This window comes from Saccostrea echinata, unplaced genomic scaffold (assembly GCF_033153115.1).
Source record: "Saccostrea echinata isolate AGI-Se365-2 ecotype Australia unplaced genomic scaffold, CSIRO_AGI_Sech_v1 ptg000054l, whole genome shotgun sequence".
NCBI classification, from domain to species: Eukaryota; Metazoa; Mollusca; class Bivalvia; order Ostreida; family Ostreidae; genus Saccostrea; species Saccostrea echinata.
The window spans coordinates 38777021-38793013 of NW_026889803.1; the positions used below are offsets into that span (position 1 = coordinate 38777021).

The 15993-nt window shown below is 32.2% G+C and overlaps 2 protein-coding genes across 2 annotated transcripts; one reads left to right on the forward strand and one right to left on the reverse strand.

The window, feature by feature from the left end:
• Nucleotides 1-228: 228 nt before the first annotated feature.
• Nucleotides 229-7930, reverse strand: LOC133205870 (cilia- and flagella-associated protein 251-like). The gene is made up of 22 exons (XM_061341754.1): nucleotides 7366-7930; nucleotides 7050-7196; nucleotides 6700-6803; nucleotides 6400-6508; nucleotides 5993-6151; nucleotides 5705-5873; nucleotides 5495-5585; nucleotides 5234-5302; nucleotides 5074-5142; nucleotides 4756-4941; nucleotides 4316-4375; nucleotides 4108-4187; nucleotides 3853-3992; nucleotides 3463-3633; nucleotides 2955-3181; nucleotides 2670-2811; nucleotides 2446-2537; nucleotides 2096-2224; nucleotides 1801-1906; nucleotides 1363-1453; nucleotides 1100-1234; nucleotides 229-723 (listed from the first exon to the last, which is right to left on the reverse strand). Exons 1-22 carry the CDS (start codon nucleotides 7894-7896, stop codon nucleotides 500-502), a joined length of 3231 nt encoding a protein of 1076 aa, XP_061197738.1. The 5' UTR covers nucleotides 7897-7930; the 3' UTR covers nucleotides 229-499.
• Nucleotides 7931-8251: 321 nt separating this feature from the next.
• On the forward strand, nucleotides 8252-12093 carry LOC133205449 (N-acetylglucosaminyl-phosphatidylinositol de-N-acetylase-like). The gene is made up of 7 exons (XM_061341270.1): nucleotides 8252-8557; nucleotides 9138-9237; nucleotides 9362-9452; nucleotides 10047-10114; nucleotides 10552-10583; nucleotides 10873-11003; nucleotides 11719-12093. The coding sequence occupies exons 1-7, from the start codon at nucleotides 8305-8307 to the stop codon at nucleotides 11917-11919; spliced, it is 876 nt and encodes a 291-aa protein (XP_061197254.1). The 5' UTR covers nucleotides 8252-8304; the 3' UTR covers nucleotides 11920-12093.
• Nucleotides 12094-15993: the final 3900 nt, after the last annotated feature.

Here is a 15993-nt window from a genome sequence, read left to right on the forward strand (position 1 = left end):
TGAGCAGACCACACTGCATAATAAAGCAAAAATAAAGTTCTTGGGAATAAACAGTGTTTTACAGTAGTTCCTCCATGATTTGTACATGTAAAGTGATACCACTCATACTGTCAAAAAATTTCATAGTCTTCTTAAAGTATATAAAACATGACCTTATGATGGAGCACTACATATCAGTTGATTTGTTTGCACTTACCCTGAGAGGAACTAATAAAAGCATCAAACCAATTTCTTGGTTTTAAATAATATATTAAAACTTTTCATTGTAACAATAACCTGTTTCATTATTCATTAATAAGTAGACAAAACAACAAAAGTCATTAAAATACCAGATATATGTGGATTTTATCACAGCCATTTTTTTTGTGTGTGTGTTTTGAATGAATTTACTGTGCTAACTTATCCAACACAGAAATTTATTGTCACAGGAATTGGTCAAATCCACAATATCAAGGAATTTTGATACATGTATAAAGCACTATCTCCATTCAACCAGTTCTCAAGAGGTCTGCTGAGCTGTTGCTAGAGCATCCTTGTACATAGAAAATCCTAGAATTTCATTGGCAAACATTTCCTCTGTGACATTAACTGGCAGGTTTTGATCTATAATGTCACCAGCTGTTGAAGAGTCAAATTCCTGTAGTTCACTACTGCCGCCCTCTGCGTTGAATCCTAGCAGGGTCGTTAGATACTCGGCTAATTCATACTCTGTCATGTGTTCACCTAAAGAAGAAATGTTACTTTAATGTTGATTTGTGTATGGATGATGGAAATAAAAAAAATTGGAAATACAGGTACATATGCAAAAATTTGAAATGTCATTTTAGTGCATTTTGCCACAGGCAAGACTAGTCCCACTCCTTGATTCTGAAACAACTGTCTTCAAACATTTAGACTAAATTACTTACAAATTAAGATAAATATGCTCTTCAGTCATGAGAGTATAAGCAAATCGGAAAGATGGTTAGCAAAGATACTGTATCTGCACATTTCTTTTTTTCATGATAGTATAACATTGTGCTTTATTATATTTTCATTTCACCACATTTGTAGCTTTATGAATCTTATTGAGCAAAAAACTGTCAACAAATTTCTATACCTTTGGTTTGCAGGAGATCCAGTAGGTATCCCCTCTCAATGGCATTGCCTTGAGTAGAGGGTACACCAAGTGTTTGGAAAGCATGTACAAGTTTCTGGGGATCTAATCCAAATGCTGGTCTATGGTTTATGTACACTAAGGAAAAAAAGCAAAAGAAGAATATAAAAATTTTGTTCACTGTAGGTGATGGATTTCTAAAGCATTTTTTACAGTATGTAGAATTGCAAAAAAGTATATATATTGAAGAAAACAGATATGCCTACATTTGATGAAGTCTCCCAGGTCAATATCTTCTACATATTGCCCTGTCTCCACATAGCGACTAAACTTCACCTCATTTAACATGTCTTCAATCTGGAAATAAAAATGTCATCAATGTTAACATTTTACTAATTCTGAAGTGGATTCATGAAAAATTACAATTATAATGTAAATGTAGATGTACAGTAAAGCAAGCTTATAACAAAGTGCCAGGGATGGATAATTTTGCTTCATTACAAGTGTAATTTATTGAATCTGTTAGGCTCACAATATATTTAAAGACATTAGGATTGAAAATCACTTCGCTGAAATCACTTTGTTATATATCTGTTCGCTATAAGTATAAGTAATGCTTTACTGTACATGTATATGTTGTAAACAGTTTTTACACAAGAAAAACTTCATAATAATTAGATTTTTTTCAAGATTGGTCTACTGACCTCTTGTTCTGAGGGGTAGAAACCCATGGCCCTCATGACAAAGGGAACTTCTGTGAGGGGGATCTTAACTGACAACTCTCTCCTCTCCATAGCATTCACTCCCTGGCTGTAAGTATCAAAAATACAACATTAAATGTGGCCAGAAGAATAAATCATACCATTTTATTGGAATATGACACAAAACAAGAAGTCTCTGTATTTCCATAAATGTTGGTTTGTAAATATTCTATTAAAAAAAAATCGCAGATAAAACTGTGAATAAGGAGCAGTATGTATGTTGTAATGAAACACTCACTTTCTGATTTGTGCATAATAGAAGTAATCCTCCAATTCTGCAAACAGCTCCCCCTCCCGACCTCCATCTAACAGTCCATAGAATGGGATCAGATCCTCTCCACCTAACTTAGACTGGGCTTCTAGGGCACTATTGAACAAACCAAAACTAACAGTGATTATCATTTACAAAACTGAGGTGGAACAGTGAACAATTTACCACTGATAATTGATAAATATTTTGTCAATTTTAAATCTATTTTCATCTACCAATTTTCTTTATCAGACCACCAATATTTTTTTCTAAAATGTATATTAAACGTTTTACTACAGTATCTACACATACAGCTTTTTAAAGAAACAGAATCTTACTTGATATTGATTTCCCACATGTGGACAGATGCATCAGTACCACCAGCAGAAAACAAGTATTTCCCATCATAGCTGCAGACAAGGTTTGAAACCTAAAATTGGCAGAATAAAAGTTGCTTTATAACAGACAAAAATAGAAATTAAATTTAAAAAAAAAAATTGGAGACAAAATGTTACTACTGATGTTCAGTATGTAAATCAAATGAGAATTTAAACCTGCATACCCCAGCTGGGTGACCAATGAGAGCCATTGCATCATGTGGGTTGCCACACAGAGGAAGTATATGGAGTCCTATTTTGTCATCGGTAATATAAGCTAGGTACCGTTTGTCTTTGATTGGATCCTTAGTTGGCACAACAGCAATTCTGTAAGAGAGAAAAATTTCAGTTTAACATAGCAATTTCTTTAGAACATTATCACAAATAATCAATAAATTCTAAATTACTGATGGGCAACTACTTTATTTTAATTAGTGGTTCAGCAAGAGTTGTTTCCCTTAAAATCTTACTTTTTGATAGGAGATCCATAAGTTGGTCCTAGTAATGTCTTCCTGCACATTTTAGTTGTGGCATTGTATAATTTGAACTTGTACTGGTCATTGGCAGTCACAATGAAGTGTTCCTTTGTAATTGGAGGGTACCAGGTCAGACACTGGGGAACAGCACTTTGCTCTATCCTGTCAGAGCTGGTTATCTTCAAGCTGTCTTTTGAGCTGTTTTCCAAATCATATTCAACCTGAAATTAGAACAAAGTATACATATAAATCATCATCTTACACAAAATTTACATAAAATGTCTAAAATTAATTCATTACATACTTTACCTATATACTTGGGAGGGGAAAGAGGGAACAAGCAGAGATATATCTATGACTATAGTAATGATAGTGGTTTTACACTCATGGGCACACCACACTAAATATTAAAATGACATGAATACTCCTAATGAATAGTTATGCTTGAATATTTTCAGTAGTTCTTTTCAATTCATCAATCAATTAGCTGTTGAAATCTTACCAGCACTCGATCCTTGCCCAAAGACAGGAGGCGGGGCTGGTTAGAATCTAGATGGACCCCAAAGATAATATCCTGTATGTCTTTGTAATGGGCCCTGTATCTACCCAGGTAACCATAGGGATCGTCATGGAGGTGCTGTCTCTTAAATACACTAATTGTGTATTCTCCATCCTATACAACAAATTAACAGCATTATATTCACATGTAAATAGACAAATAAGAGAAAGAGTTACATTTGGCTCCGACCATAAATTGTATTACTTGACAGAAAGTAAAAAATTTATTAAATCTGACGGTTTTCATTTATTTTACAAAGGTATTAGTATTTACACAGTGGTCAGAAGACAACAAAATGATGTACTTTATACAGATGACACTACCGATACTTACAGCTGTGGCTAGGTACTGTGAATTGTGGGAGAATGCTATATGAGTGATGCTGTATCTAGCATATCTAAAGGGCTCTGCTGTCTGGTCTTCTAGTGTTATAGAGTCTAAAACTCTCACAGATCCATTAACAAAACCAACAGCTGAAAGATGGAAAATCAATTTTAAATTTACCCTTTTTAATAATAAAATCACATACAGTAAATTTCTTAATTTGAAAACATTCTATTATTTTTATTTTTTTAATTGTGGACTTACCTATATAGGCTCCTTTGGGATCAAATGCACAGCATCTGATCAAGCTATTTTTATCGAATTGTCTGGAGACCATCACTTGTCTAAAAAACACATTCAATTAATGCATCTTTAAATTCTTGTAGAGTGAAGAATGTGTATATTTACCCATATTTTGCATGTACAGATAAACAAATATCAAACTGAATTCAAATAATGGCAGAAAACTTACTTCTTTTCATAATCCCAAATTTTCAGAAGTCCAGAGTAGCTTCCTATCACAACATAGGGCCTGATTTGAAGAAAAAAGGAAAAATCGTATACATGTACATGTATTAGCCACTTATGTTTTCAATGATTCACTTTATTGATGTAGTTTGACATGAATTATTTTACACACCTCTTTCAATAGGCATAAATGAATTCTTTTTTGTTTTAAATTACAACTATGCATTGTAAAGTAAATTATTTTTAACATTTACTCTTTCTGTTGCCATTAATTTATAAGATTTTTTTACCCAATAATTTTGCTGGTAAACAAAAAATATGCATGTTAAAGGTTAAAAAAAACTGTTTTCATATTAATGATTTAGATATGGGAAAAATGTTTCACAAATTAACAAAAATTGATCTATTCTAGCTCCGTCATATTTCTATACAGGTTGTACTTACAGTGAAGGATGTGAAGCGAGTGCATGGATTGCAGAATCATGCTCTCTGTGAATGACCTTCACCTTTGTTCCATCAGCTGTTACACTTCCAAATATGGCAATACTGCTACCCACTACAAAGTCCTTGATGACAAATTTTCTTGCTTCTATTGTAGCATCAGGTGGATAATTTGTTCCTTCTTTTGCACTAAAAAGTTAAGTGTCTAATTGCTATATGGCATAGTTCCTACTCCAAAATTTTTCACATTTTTAATAATTTAATTTTTCATAACATTTTCAGTTTTGGAGATTAATAAACTGATCTTAAATTCATACTTACACTGGTTCAAAATTGGGATAAAATGCAAAAGTAATGGAGGTCACTGGTCCTAAGTGGAAGTCCTGATACCTACATAATTTACATAGAGAATATTAAACTAAAATATCATAAACAAAATTAATTACAACAAATGTTCCAGTTGAAAGAAAAATCTTCTTACCAATGGACAAGTTTTAAACTCTGATCAAAGAACTTAACATGGCCGGCCATATCTCCAACAACAATAAAACTACAATAGGAAAAACAGAAAATGGAACATGAAAATGTTATCAAAATTATCAGAATCATATATTGAATAATAAGAATCATAAAAATACTCTCTCAAAAAGCATTAGATAACATTAGAAAAATTGAGTATCTTTAGAATACATTCTCAGCTTATTATGCACTCAGAATAAGTTACTAATAATTGGAATTTTACTTTTCTGTTGTTGTGAGAACATTGATTCCTCTCTCTTGAAGTCTGATGATCTTTAATGCTTTCTTATCTGCAGAAGGCTGGGCATTTTTCACTGCAAAAAAAAGCATGTTTTCTTCTACTTTTTTTTTTTAAAAAAACTTGTTCATCATTTTATAGTTTGTAACAATATCTTCTGTACAGTGGAAAATAATGAAAAGCATTCTAATTTACACTTAGTAAGTGGTTTGTTGGTGTCCCAGACCACTAGATTCCCTATAGAGGTGGATGTCAGTACCCTTGTACTGTTTTTCTGGAAGATGGACTGACTGTAACGACCCACAGGTTTGTTGAAGTCCTGGTCTGTTAGGGGAGGAGCAAAATATTCCATGTGATTGTCACTCTGAAAGAGCAATCAATATATGAAATTTACATTATGGAATACACATCAGTAATGCTGACTTCCTAATACACATTCTGAATTTTTATTATCCATTACAATAATTCAGATGTAGAACTTACCCACTGATAGAATATAACTTGAGAGTCACTATTTGACACAAGGAAATGAATGTCATCAGGATTAAAATGAATGAACGACTGTACACCATAGCTAGGGTTTAATTCTGCAGTACATAGAGGAGTGTCCCCATCCACTGTCCAGTTCCAAATAGATAAAACCTATAGGTAAGTAAAGTAAGTAACTCAGTCATTATAGTAACTTGCTTTATTCTGTACAACCACAATGTTTTATAATGAGAATTCAACATCTGGCCCACTGGGCAACATAACAACATAATAGTCAATGCAAGTATGTATGCTACAGTGGTATTACAATGATGATAACCAAGATGCAGTATTCAGGCAAGAGATTTTTTTTTATAATGCATTCATATGTGCTTCCATGGAGTAACAGATCTAAACCTTACCTGTGTTGGTGCTGCACTCAGTGTTGCCAAATATCTTGCATCTGGTGTCATTGCCATAGCAACAACACCCCCATTTGGGTTGGTATCAAAAATTGTTTGCACAGGAACTCTGAATTTGAAAAAAAAAGTTTTATTTATTTATGCACTTTTTTCTGAGCTAAGAAAATGAGATCAAACAAAATGTATTGTGGTACCTGTTAATACATGTATGAGTGCAAAATGAAAATAACACAATCTTCACTTCCTTAGTATATTCCATGTACAGTATTTACATAATAAAACATGTTCTCTGCTATTTACCCTGTGTATGTGTCCCAAACAATAACTGTTGAGTCTTGCCCTTTGTCTCCGGTTGCCAACCATCTCTTGTCCTCACTCACACAGGTACTGGTCAAGGGATTTATCTACACAATGCAAACATTTTAATAAGAATGGCACTCACTCATATGGATAATCAAATCAAAGTTAGTCTTTATCATTAAATTTGATTTCTTACTTAACAAAAGAAATCTTATGAACTTTTATACAATTACATGTACGTGTATAACAAAGACCAGTTATGCACTGGAGCTATATTTTTTGATTCATTTAGGAATTTTAAGTGCAGAAATACAACCCAAGAAATATTCAATGAAATAGGTAATACTTACATGTCCTTGTAAAATGTGTTGTCTATTGTTTTCAAAATCATAAAGTACTCCAACATGTGCACATGCATACATAATAAGTTTTCTTGTATTGTCTGTGAGATTTAAGACTGGGATATTTCTGTTCAGACCAAATGACCAAATAACATTCTGAAAATGCAAGAAACCCCATTAAGCATATGAATGTTTAAAAATCCAAATAAAAGATTAAAGATCAATAAAAAATCTTATTTGAAAAGAGAGAGAGAGACTCAATTGATGAATATATAATATTGATTATGGTATATTATTCAGAAAATGTTACAATATATTAACTTACTAGAGCAGTAGTTGACATTGTCCCTTCAAGACCTTCACCAGTAACCTCAGACTTTTCTGGTGATGGAATCTTTGGTGCACTAGGAATAACAGCTGGTGCATCTTGTCCTTGACTCTGATCTTGGACTGTCTCTGTGTTGGGTGGAGGTGAAGGCACTTTAACAGATGGAGGTTGTGTATCAACTGTTTGCTGTTCACTTTGTGCACCGGTTTCAGTACCTCCCTCTGGTGATCTTCTATCTGAGACAGCCTCAGCTGGTTCCTCTTTGGTTTTGGGTGGTTCTGACACCTGTTCTTCCTCTTTCTCTTGATCTGGTTGGGTCTTTTCTTGTTGCTCCTCTGTTTCTGTTTTGGATTCAGCTTCATCGGGCTTAGACTCTTCTGTTACTTCCTTTTCTTCGTCAGGTTTTTGTTCCGTTGTTTCTTCATCATTTGGTGCAGTGTCCTCTGCTTGTTTCTCTTCAACTGGAGATGGCGCCTTCTCAGCAGCCTCATCTTGAACAGGACTCTTTTTTCCCTCCTCGTCTGCCATTGTCACTATCTAATTTGTATCATGAAAAGAATATGTAAAATAGTTTACGGATTTATCACTGTATGCTGAAAGTAAGAAATCGCATTTAAAATGCTAATTCTTTAACATCAACTTACTAGTGCTTTGCCTGCCCTAGCAACACTGTTTACATCTAATTGCGCATGCGCAATTACCAGAAATAAGATTGCTTTAGATTTACGACATAAAAAATTTCGATTAGTATCACCCACTTAAAAATTTAAGTTAGATAAGACGGTTAATTATGGATAATTTTATGTGTTTATTAGGTAAATTTTAACCATTACTCTTAGATAAGGAAACTTTTTGTATTTACGGTAGCTGCAATATATTCGGAATTCATCTAATTTTATCATTGCGTGATGGAGGAGCCTGGGGAAATAAATAAGGATGGATACTGACTGGGAAATATTGAGAGAATATGCTTACACCATCGCATTTTCTTTTGTAATTTTTTCCTTGCTTGTTTATCTTTTTGTTGGATTTCTGAGACGCTTATCAATCACACCAAAGGTCCCCATTTCGGTGCAGAAAGTGTTGATTATCACTGCCCATCCAGATGATGAATGCATGTTTTTCTCACCAACCATCCAATCGTTAATAAACTCAGGGAATTTTGTTCACATCTTGTGTCTTTCTAATGGTATGTGTGTTTGGAGATATAATTTTTATTTGTATATATGTGTATTTATCTGTTTCTAGGTGAAGCCCTGCTAAATCAGTAATGCTCTGCTTGTACATGCATTCCAAAGCCCTCTGTCTCTGCCTCCTTGAATGTTATGCAATGAATGTCTTAGTCTTGAATTTCTGCAAGTTAATGCAGCAAAGTGTTAATACAGTTTAAGTATACAAGATTTTAACCCTGAAGGTCAGATCATCTATCATCATCAAGAAGTTACTTTTATGGACAATATTGCTTGAATTAACTTGCAATATCTATTTTTAATTACATTAGGAATCCTGCATCATCATCGATTGATCAGCTTAAGATTTCCAATAAAAAATTAATCTTAAATTGTATTCACACTAAATAGTTAATACTGATGGAACATTGAAATTTCAGTGTGATTGAAAGGAATTTGAAGATCATTATATTTATTTATCTTGTACTTTTACTATTGAAATTAATATTTGAATTTTCTAATTAATTTTAATGCTACTCTTATTTTTTTTTTCTTTCAGAAATTATATAAATTTTAGCATTGTTTGTTTTTTTTCTGAAGGAAATTTTTATGGCTTAGGAAAAACCAGATCACTTGAATTATTCAGCAGCTGTGAAACATTAGGCGTTCCTCTTAGAAATGTGTATTTATTCAATCACAGGTAAGTTATGGAATAAATTTTTTAAAAAATTAAAAATAATGTTTAAATAATCATCACTCAATGTAAATTAAAAAAAAAAGTGAAAGGTGTTTAAAATTCTTTTTCATGTTGTATGCCATTGTAGTGACTTGCAAGATCATCCTGCACATCCATGGAAAATAAGAGATGTTGAGAAAATCATACTGCCTGTCATGTACTATTTACAGCCACACTTGGTAAGATGTTGCACGATAGAGGGAATGTTTTATTCATCTTCCCACTCTTGTACACATAGCTTATATGCTCAGCCGTGCATGTTTTTATTTCAGTGACAAATGCATAGCAATTACTGTGAAGAGTACATGGCATTTTTGTCTTATATTATTAGGATTTCATTTTAAATTATGAATATATCATTGTCATTTTAGTAAGAAGTTAGCTAAAAAAAATTCATAAATAAAATTTGTTTTAGAATTTACTAAACATTGACATCCACATGCTCATTTCACTCATGTTTACATGTGCATTGATTTGTGTATTATATTTTATAAAATATAGTCAAACCTCACTATTTTTAAGGTAATGGGACTTTTGAAAAACTGAGAGAAATTCAAATTTGAATATTGGAGTTGAAACTTAAAAATCATAATATGATTGAGACAGTTTTTGCGAATCCCTTTTGGTATTCACCATATGAATATTTAAAATACAGATGCTCATCTCTCTGAAAATTTGGATTTGTTTTGTTGAAGTACATGGATAATCTGAAATGTGGAACCTTTTTTTTTTAAAATGAAATAAACACTCTTAATGTACCTCTTCTGTTTTAGGTCATAACATTTGATAATTATGGTGTAAGTGGTCACAGCAATCACATTTCAATTCATGATGCACTACAGTGAGTATTTTTCATTATCCCTATGTAAAATTCAAATATAAATGCCATGATCATATTGATTTTTTAAATTATCGATTAGTTCAAACTAACTAATAATTTTAGTAATTGAACTTCAATCATTAATTAATAAGTTCGGATGTTCACTATTCATATTATTGTTCAAGTTAAACGATAAATACAACTGCATCAGTAACAGTAATTTATTTCTCAATTATGTTATTGGTGGTTTTACCTAGTTTCATGCACTTCAAAATTCTAAGGAGTTCACTGCCCTTGTTTTAAAGAGCAGAAATTTCCCTTTTAAAAGCCATTAATCATCTATTAAAAAAAAAAAACAAACTCAGCATTCAATAAAATGCCAAGATATTGCATCAAATATCCTGTTAGTTTTAATAGCACCAGGTAATTGATGTGATAACATTTTCAATTTATTGCAGAAGTTTATGTAACAAAAGAATTCTTCCTAACAGTAAGTTTTTATTCAGTAAATTCATAGCTCTTATTACTTATTAAATATGATAATTTTTGTTTGCTTATTTATTTTTGACCACTGTCATTAAATGACACATGGAGAAATATAGTCTAATGCCTTTGTTTTAGCTTTCTTCTTTTTGAAAATGATAGGAAGATACCTCGCTGATTTTAATTTTACAATCAAGTATGGAATAATTTCAAAATTATATGGCAATTTTTTCTTATTTTACAAATGGATATTAAAAAAATTTAATGAAATAAAATCTTTAGGATTTGGCTTTCAGATATGCGGGCATTCCAGCTACAAAGCACCAGTATTCTTCGGAAATATGTCTCAGTTTTAGATCTTCCTTTAACTCTCTTAACATCCAAGTTTTTGGCTGTTGTATCACCTTGGGGATTATTAAAAGGATGGGCAAGTAACTTTGAATTTCTTGTAGCAATTTAAATTTAAAAATAAAGACGAGTTTTGAGAAGGATTTGAAAGCTTTTGAAAGAGTATTTTTTATTTAATATTTACATTTCCAAATATTTTTCCTTAAGATTCTTTGCAATTTAGAAAAAGTTCACGTTCTCATGAACTATTGTGGGATGAGTAATATTTCCATTGTGACGTAATTGAAGTCAAAAAATAGTGCAAACTTTTTTTTCAAAAATGATTGTTGAATGACAAAAATATGTGGCAAGTCATCAGAAAAATAATGTAAATATAAGATATGAATTTGATTTTTGATAATTCATGAGGTACATGAACTACAACACTTCACGCCTGCATATTTATCATGAAGCGCTAACATGCTTCTTGAAATATGCCGGCGTGAAGCGTCGTAGTTCATGTTCTCATGAATTCTCAAAAATTAAATTCATTTCTTAAGAAAACTTTTATGAGTGATGTATTTTGATGCATGTTCTTATTAGAAATGAATATTCATGCATACATGCATGTGCTGTGAAAATGAAGTCAGACACAATGACAGCCCAAAATTGACATGCATATTAGACACTTAACCTTTCACTGAGCAAAATTTACGTTCAGTTGTAAATATCGAGTAATTAACATTCTTTCAAAGAGTTATCACAGAGAAATAAATTGTTCATAAAGCTTAACTGATATTTTTCTGTGATTTCAGTGGGCCATGTTGAATCATTGGAGCCAGTTTGTGTGGTTCAGGGCCCTGTACATTGTATTCTCTAGATACATGCTAATAAACACACTGGAGGAAATTCTCCCTCAAGAAGTATGTCCCTCAGAAATGGAGGAGGAGCAACCAAAGAAACAAAAAAGCAAAGAGCATGGGGAACCCAAACCAAAAAGGAGAAGGAAAAACTGAGAGGGGGATTAGATTTATAGATATTGATTAAAATGTTTTGTAGTAATGAACTAAACCTCAGGCTATTTTATGTGAATGTATAATACAGTAAAACATGGTTACATTGAAAACACTTACAATGAATACAAACAAAGTGATTTTCAGATCCTATATTTTGAAAACATATTATTAAATAAACAGATATAACAAATCAAAACAGTTCCTCCTTGGCACTTCACTATAAGCATGTTTTACTGTATGTAATAACATTTTATAAGGGGTAAGGGAGAGATTTATACATGGATGGAATCATAATAAAAATGAACTAAAGAATAAAGGCAGCACTATACCATGTGATTAGAATGTAATTAAAATTTTGTAAGTAGTCTTCCTACAGTATTTTGTGCTGTAATTTTAATTTTCCCACCTGTACATTACATTTGAGTTACTTGCCTTTCCAACAAAACTTTCTCCTTTTCCAAGATATTAGAGAGGTTGAGATCTTAAACTTGTACGCGTAAGTGTACGTGTAGATATACTTTGACGTACATGTACACGTTTTTGTAATTTGACTTTGATTTTAAATCCTGTGTAACATGAACGTGTACATTGCGATCGATGTCTCCGTTTCAACTATTTGGTCAATTTGTGACATCACTCTGACTTTAGCCAGTAACTAAAAGATGGTTGGAATAAGTGCTCCTGAAACTAAACATCCTAAATAATGTACAACAGTTATGTTTTCACACATAAATTGACAAATTTTTATTGTAAAAGCTACAGGTTTACACTTACGTGTAGATGCCACTCTACACGTTGTAGGAACGTGAAGACAACTTGTCATCACTAAAACTGATGACGTAATACACAAGGAACCTAGTGAATTCCCCTACTAGACATACCCATACACGTATGAAATCTCAACCTCTCTATTGTAATAAGATCATGTGTAGTATTTTTATAGTGTTTTAAACACAAAACTGGAAAATGTACTTGTATGAAGTACTAAATTCAATGAAACTGTAAACATTACATTGCTATATAATTGGACATTAGAAAAAGGAAATTACTTGAACAACAATGAACTTTTATTTCAGTTTTTATTACTTGTACATGTATTTCATTTTTAATTAACTTAATATTGTTACAATTTGATAATGTATACTCAGTTTATATTGCCATTAATCTTTGCCTTATAGAACAGAAAATGTTCTTAATGATATGCATTTGCTATAAACTAACTTTTATTTGGGGCTGCTAACTAGTAATCTGGCGAACCCCTGATGTCAATTAAAATTTTGCAAAAATGAACGTTCAGTATGAAAGACTTTATATAAACTAACTTCTAAGGAACATTATTAAAAAAGTGATTCGACAAATTTTTTTTGTGATTTAAAGGTTACCATGAAACTCAAGTAATTTCTCATAAGCAAATGAAAGTTGGTTTACAGTAAGTTGATTTGTTGCATTTCCATTATATGTGCAATATTGGATGTCTTCTATAGAATTTTGTGTTGTTCATGTTGGTGCTTGGATTTACATGTATGTCTTATGATATCCTGGGTGAAGTCTGCTTATGAGTTTTTTATATTTAACTTGTTTATGTTTTCTTATACATTTGCATAACTAGTCTTCGATGCCACCTCAGACCATCAGTTTTCAATATCTAGATCATATTTTGAATGAACACTTACACCAAATGGGTATTTAAAAAAAATTTGAGTATTGCATTACTTAAGATATGCTAAACCTTCTTATAGTACAATATTTAAAATGTATGAAACAGTTTTGGTTTCAATAATTGATAAACAATTTTTTTTGTAACTCATTGTAACTTATTTTAGAGGTAGTCATATTTTGGTACCATTAATTATTAACAATAAATGAAGATGAAGGTTTAAAAACAAACACACAAACAAAGGAAAAACTTGTTAGTGCTAATTAATTATTGTGCCAATCACCACTGCCCTGTTTTGAATACTGTTATAAGTACATGTACAGTATATTCTCTCATTTGAACAAAAATGTTGAAAGGCACACATACTTTATTTTATTCGTTTTAGTAAAAAAAAAAAAACAGAACAAAACACCACACTCTGGATTTGTTTTTGTAATTCTGACCACGTTATTTTTATATTTGAATATGTGTACATATACTCTGTGATACCACAGCATATCATGGCTAATCAAAGTCGGTGGGGGTAGATATGAGGCATTATGAACATTAAACATTTTTACAGCTGGTTTATTATAGTTGTTGATATTAAAAAAAATATATGTATGGGTAAAAAGCCTGCAGTATGAAGCATTCTATTTTAGTATTTATTGTCTGTAGATTTTGATATTTTTTATACACAACCAATAAATTAAAACACCTTTTTTCCGTTGTTTTGTTTGTTTGTTTGTTTGTTGTTTTTTTTTTTTTTTTTTTTTTTTTGGTTCACATAAACAGTTGAGACGAGCTTATGCCAATCCCCAGGTGTTGGCATTGTATGATTAAGTTCATAAAGCCCTTCCTGGACCAAATTCACATGGATAATGCTTCCAGGGATGCTTACTACCAATAGTGATTTGGATAATTAAACAATATTTTATTCACAGAAGTGAATGGGATTGGGCAGCAGGCTAAGCCTATTTTAGCCCTCTTCTACATCAAGGTCAAGGTAAATAGAGCAAAGGGTAGAAATGTACCAAAAAGAACAGGAAAAAAAAGGAAAATTAGCAAAACTACAAAGAAAAATAAGCAAAATAACGGAAGTACCAGTTTGGAAATATTCAAAAATGCTATATGAATGACAGTGTTTATATAAATCGTTTTATTGTCGCTAAAAATGTATGTACAGCTTCAGATATTTGAATATTGATATTAAGTCCATGATTAGAACTACCATTTAATAATAGATCTACTAGTATTCAGAGAGATGGCACAATTTATAATATTAATGCACTGATGGAAAAAGTCTGTTGGAGTTGTATATTTTGGGCATACAAGAAAGTAATGGTAAGCATCTTCCTCAGAATCAGTGCAATGTTTACACACTGGAGTTTCTGATAAAAATTGGGTAAATAAGTCTGCCCTCAAATATTTTTTGCATTATTCCTTAACTGACAATACACTACTATTGCTGTTTTTGAGGTCAATACGATGATTTAGCCACCTGAGGAGTACAGTATTCACCGAGCCCCAAGGGCGAGATGAATACTTTACTTTGAAGGAGGCTAAATTATCTCACTGACTGAAAAACAGCAATAATTGTTTTAATATATGATTCAATGATTACATGATTAAAACTCATTAGGCAATCCATGTCATCTTAGGTGTTTACACTTTTTGAAGTCCTAACAAAGCACGCGAGAAGCAGGATTAAAATAAGCATATAGAATCCATTTAAAAAAAAAACGGGGGGGGGGGTGTTTAAAGGAAAATATCTGACAACTTATCGGGGAAAGAAAGCTTTGACCCCCCCCCGCCCCCCCCCCCCAAAAAAATAAAAATTTTCATATTTTAAAATTAAAAGTAAAAAAATTACGTTCAGAAAAAAGTTTTTTGGGGGGAACAGCCCCCCCCCCCGTATCCCCACACCCCACTCCAGATTTATGTGCCTGAATGTATTGTTCACCTGAGTAGTGGTGCAAGTGAAATAAATTTATAAAACTATTTGTATCAATTTGGAATCTCTCTTTCTATTTTTAGTCCAATGTAGAAAAAATAAATCCTTATATTCACCTGGAGGTCACGTGAACATAACGTTGTATTTTTTCTACAATGTTGGATCTCAGCCAATCAGATAGATAGGAATTATTCAAGCATATAATAACGTATTTTATTATATGATTGAATATTTCCTATCTCTCTGATTGGCTGACATCCCAAATTGATTTAGTCCAGAATCAGGCATATAGAATCGGAGGGGGTGCAGGGTGCTTGTCCCCCTTTTTTCTGAACGTAAATTTTTACTTTTAATTAGTTATAAAAATATTCACTGAAAGGCTGGTCCCCCGCTAAAGGACCTTAACAACACCCCCACCCCGAAATAGAATTTGAAGTTGGGAAAATTTTATTCTTGGAGGGGAGGGGGGGGGGGCTAGTTAAAG

Bases quoted from the DNA above. Each gene is read 5' to 3' on its own strand.
- LOC133205449 (XM_061341270.1), top strand. From the start codon at position 8,305: ATGGATACTGACTGGGAAATATTGAGAGAATATGCTTACACCATCGCA. The intron at 8,558-9,137 runs GTATGTGTGTTT...TTTTTTCTGAAG, and splicing joins CATCTTGTGTCTTTCTAATG to GAAATTTTTATGGCTTAGGA. The intron at 10,584-10,872 runs GTAAGTTTTTAT...TTTGGCTTTCAG, and splicing joins CAAAAGAATTCTTCCTAACA to ATATGCGGGCATTCCAGCTA.
- LOC133205870 (XM_061341754.1), bottom strand. From the start codon at position 7,896: ATGGCAGACGAGGAGGGAAAAAAGAGTCCTGTTCAAGATGAGGCTGCT. The intron at 3,993-4,107 runs GTAAGTCCACAA...TCCATCTTTCAG, and splicing joins TCCCAAAGGAGCCTATATAG to CTGTTGGTTTTGTTAATGGA. The intron at 3,182-3,462 runs GTAAGATTTCAA...TTCTAATTTCAG, and splicing joins TGGGCAAGGATCGAGTGCTG to GTTGAATATGATTTGGAAAA.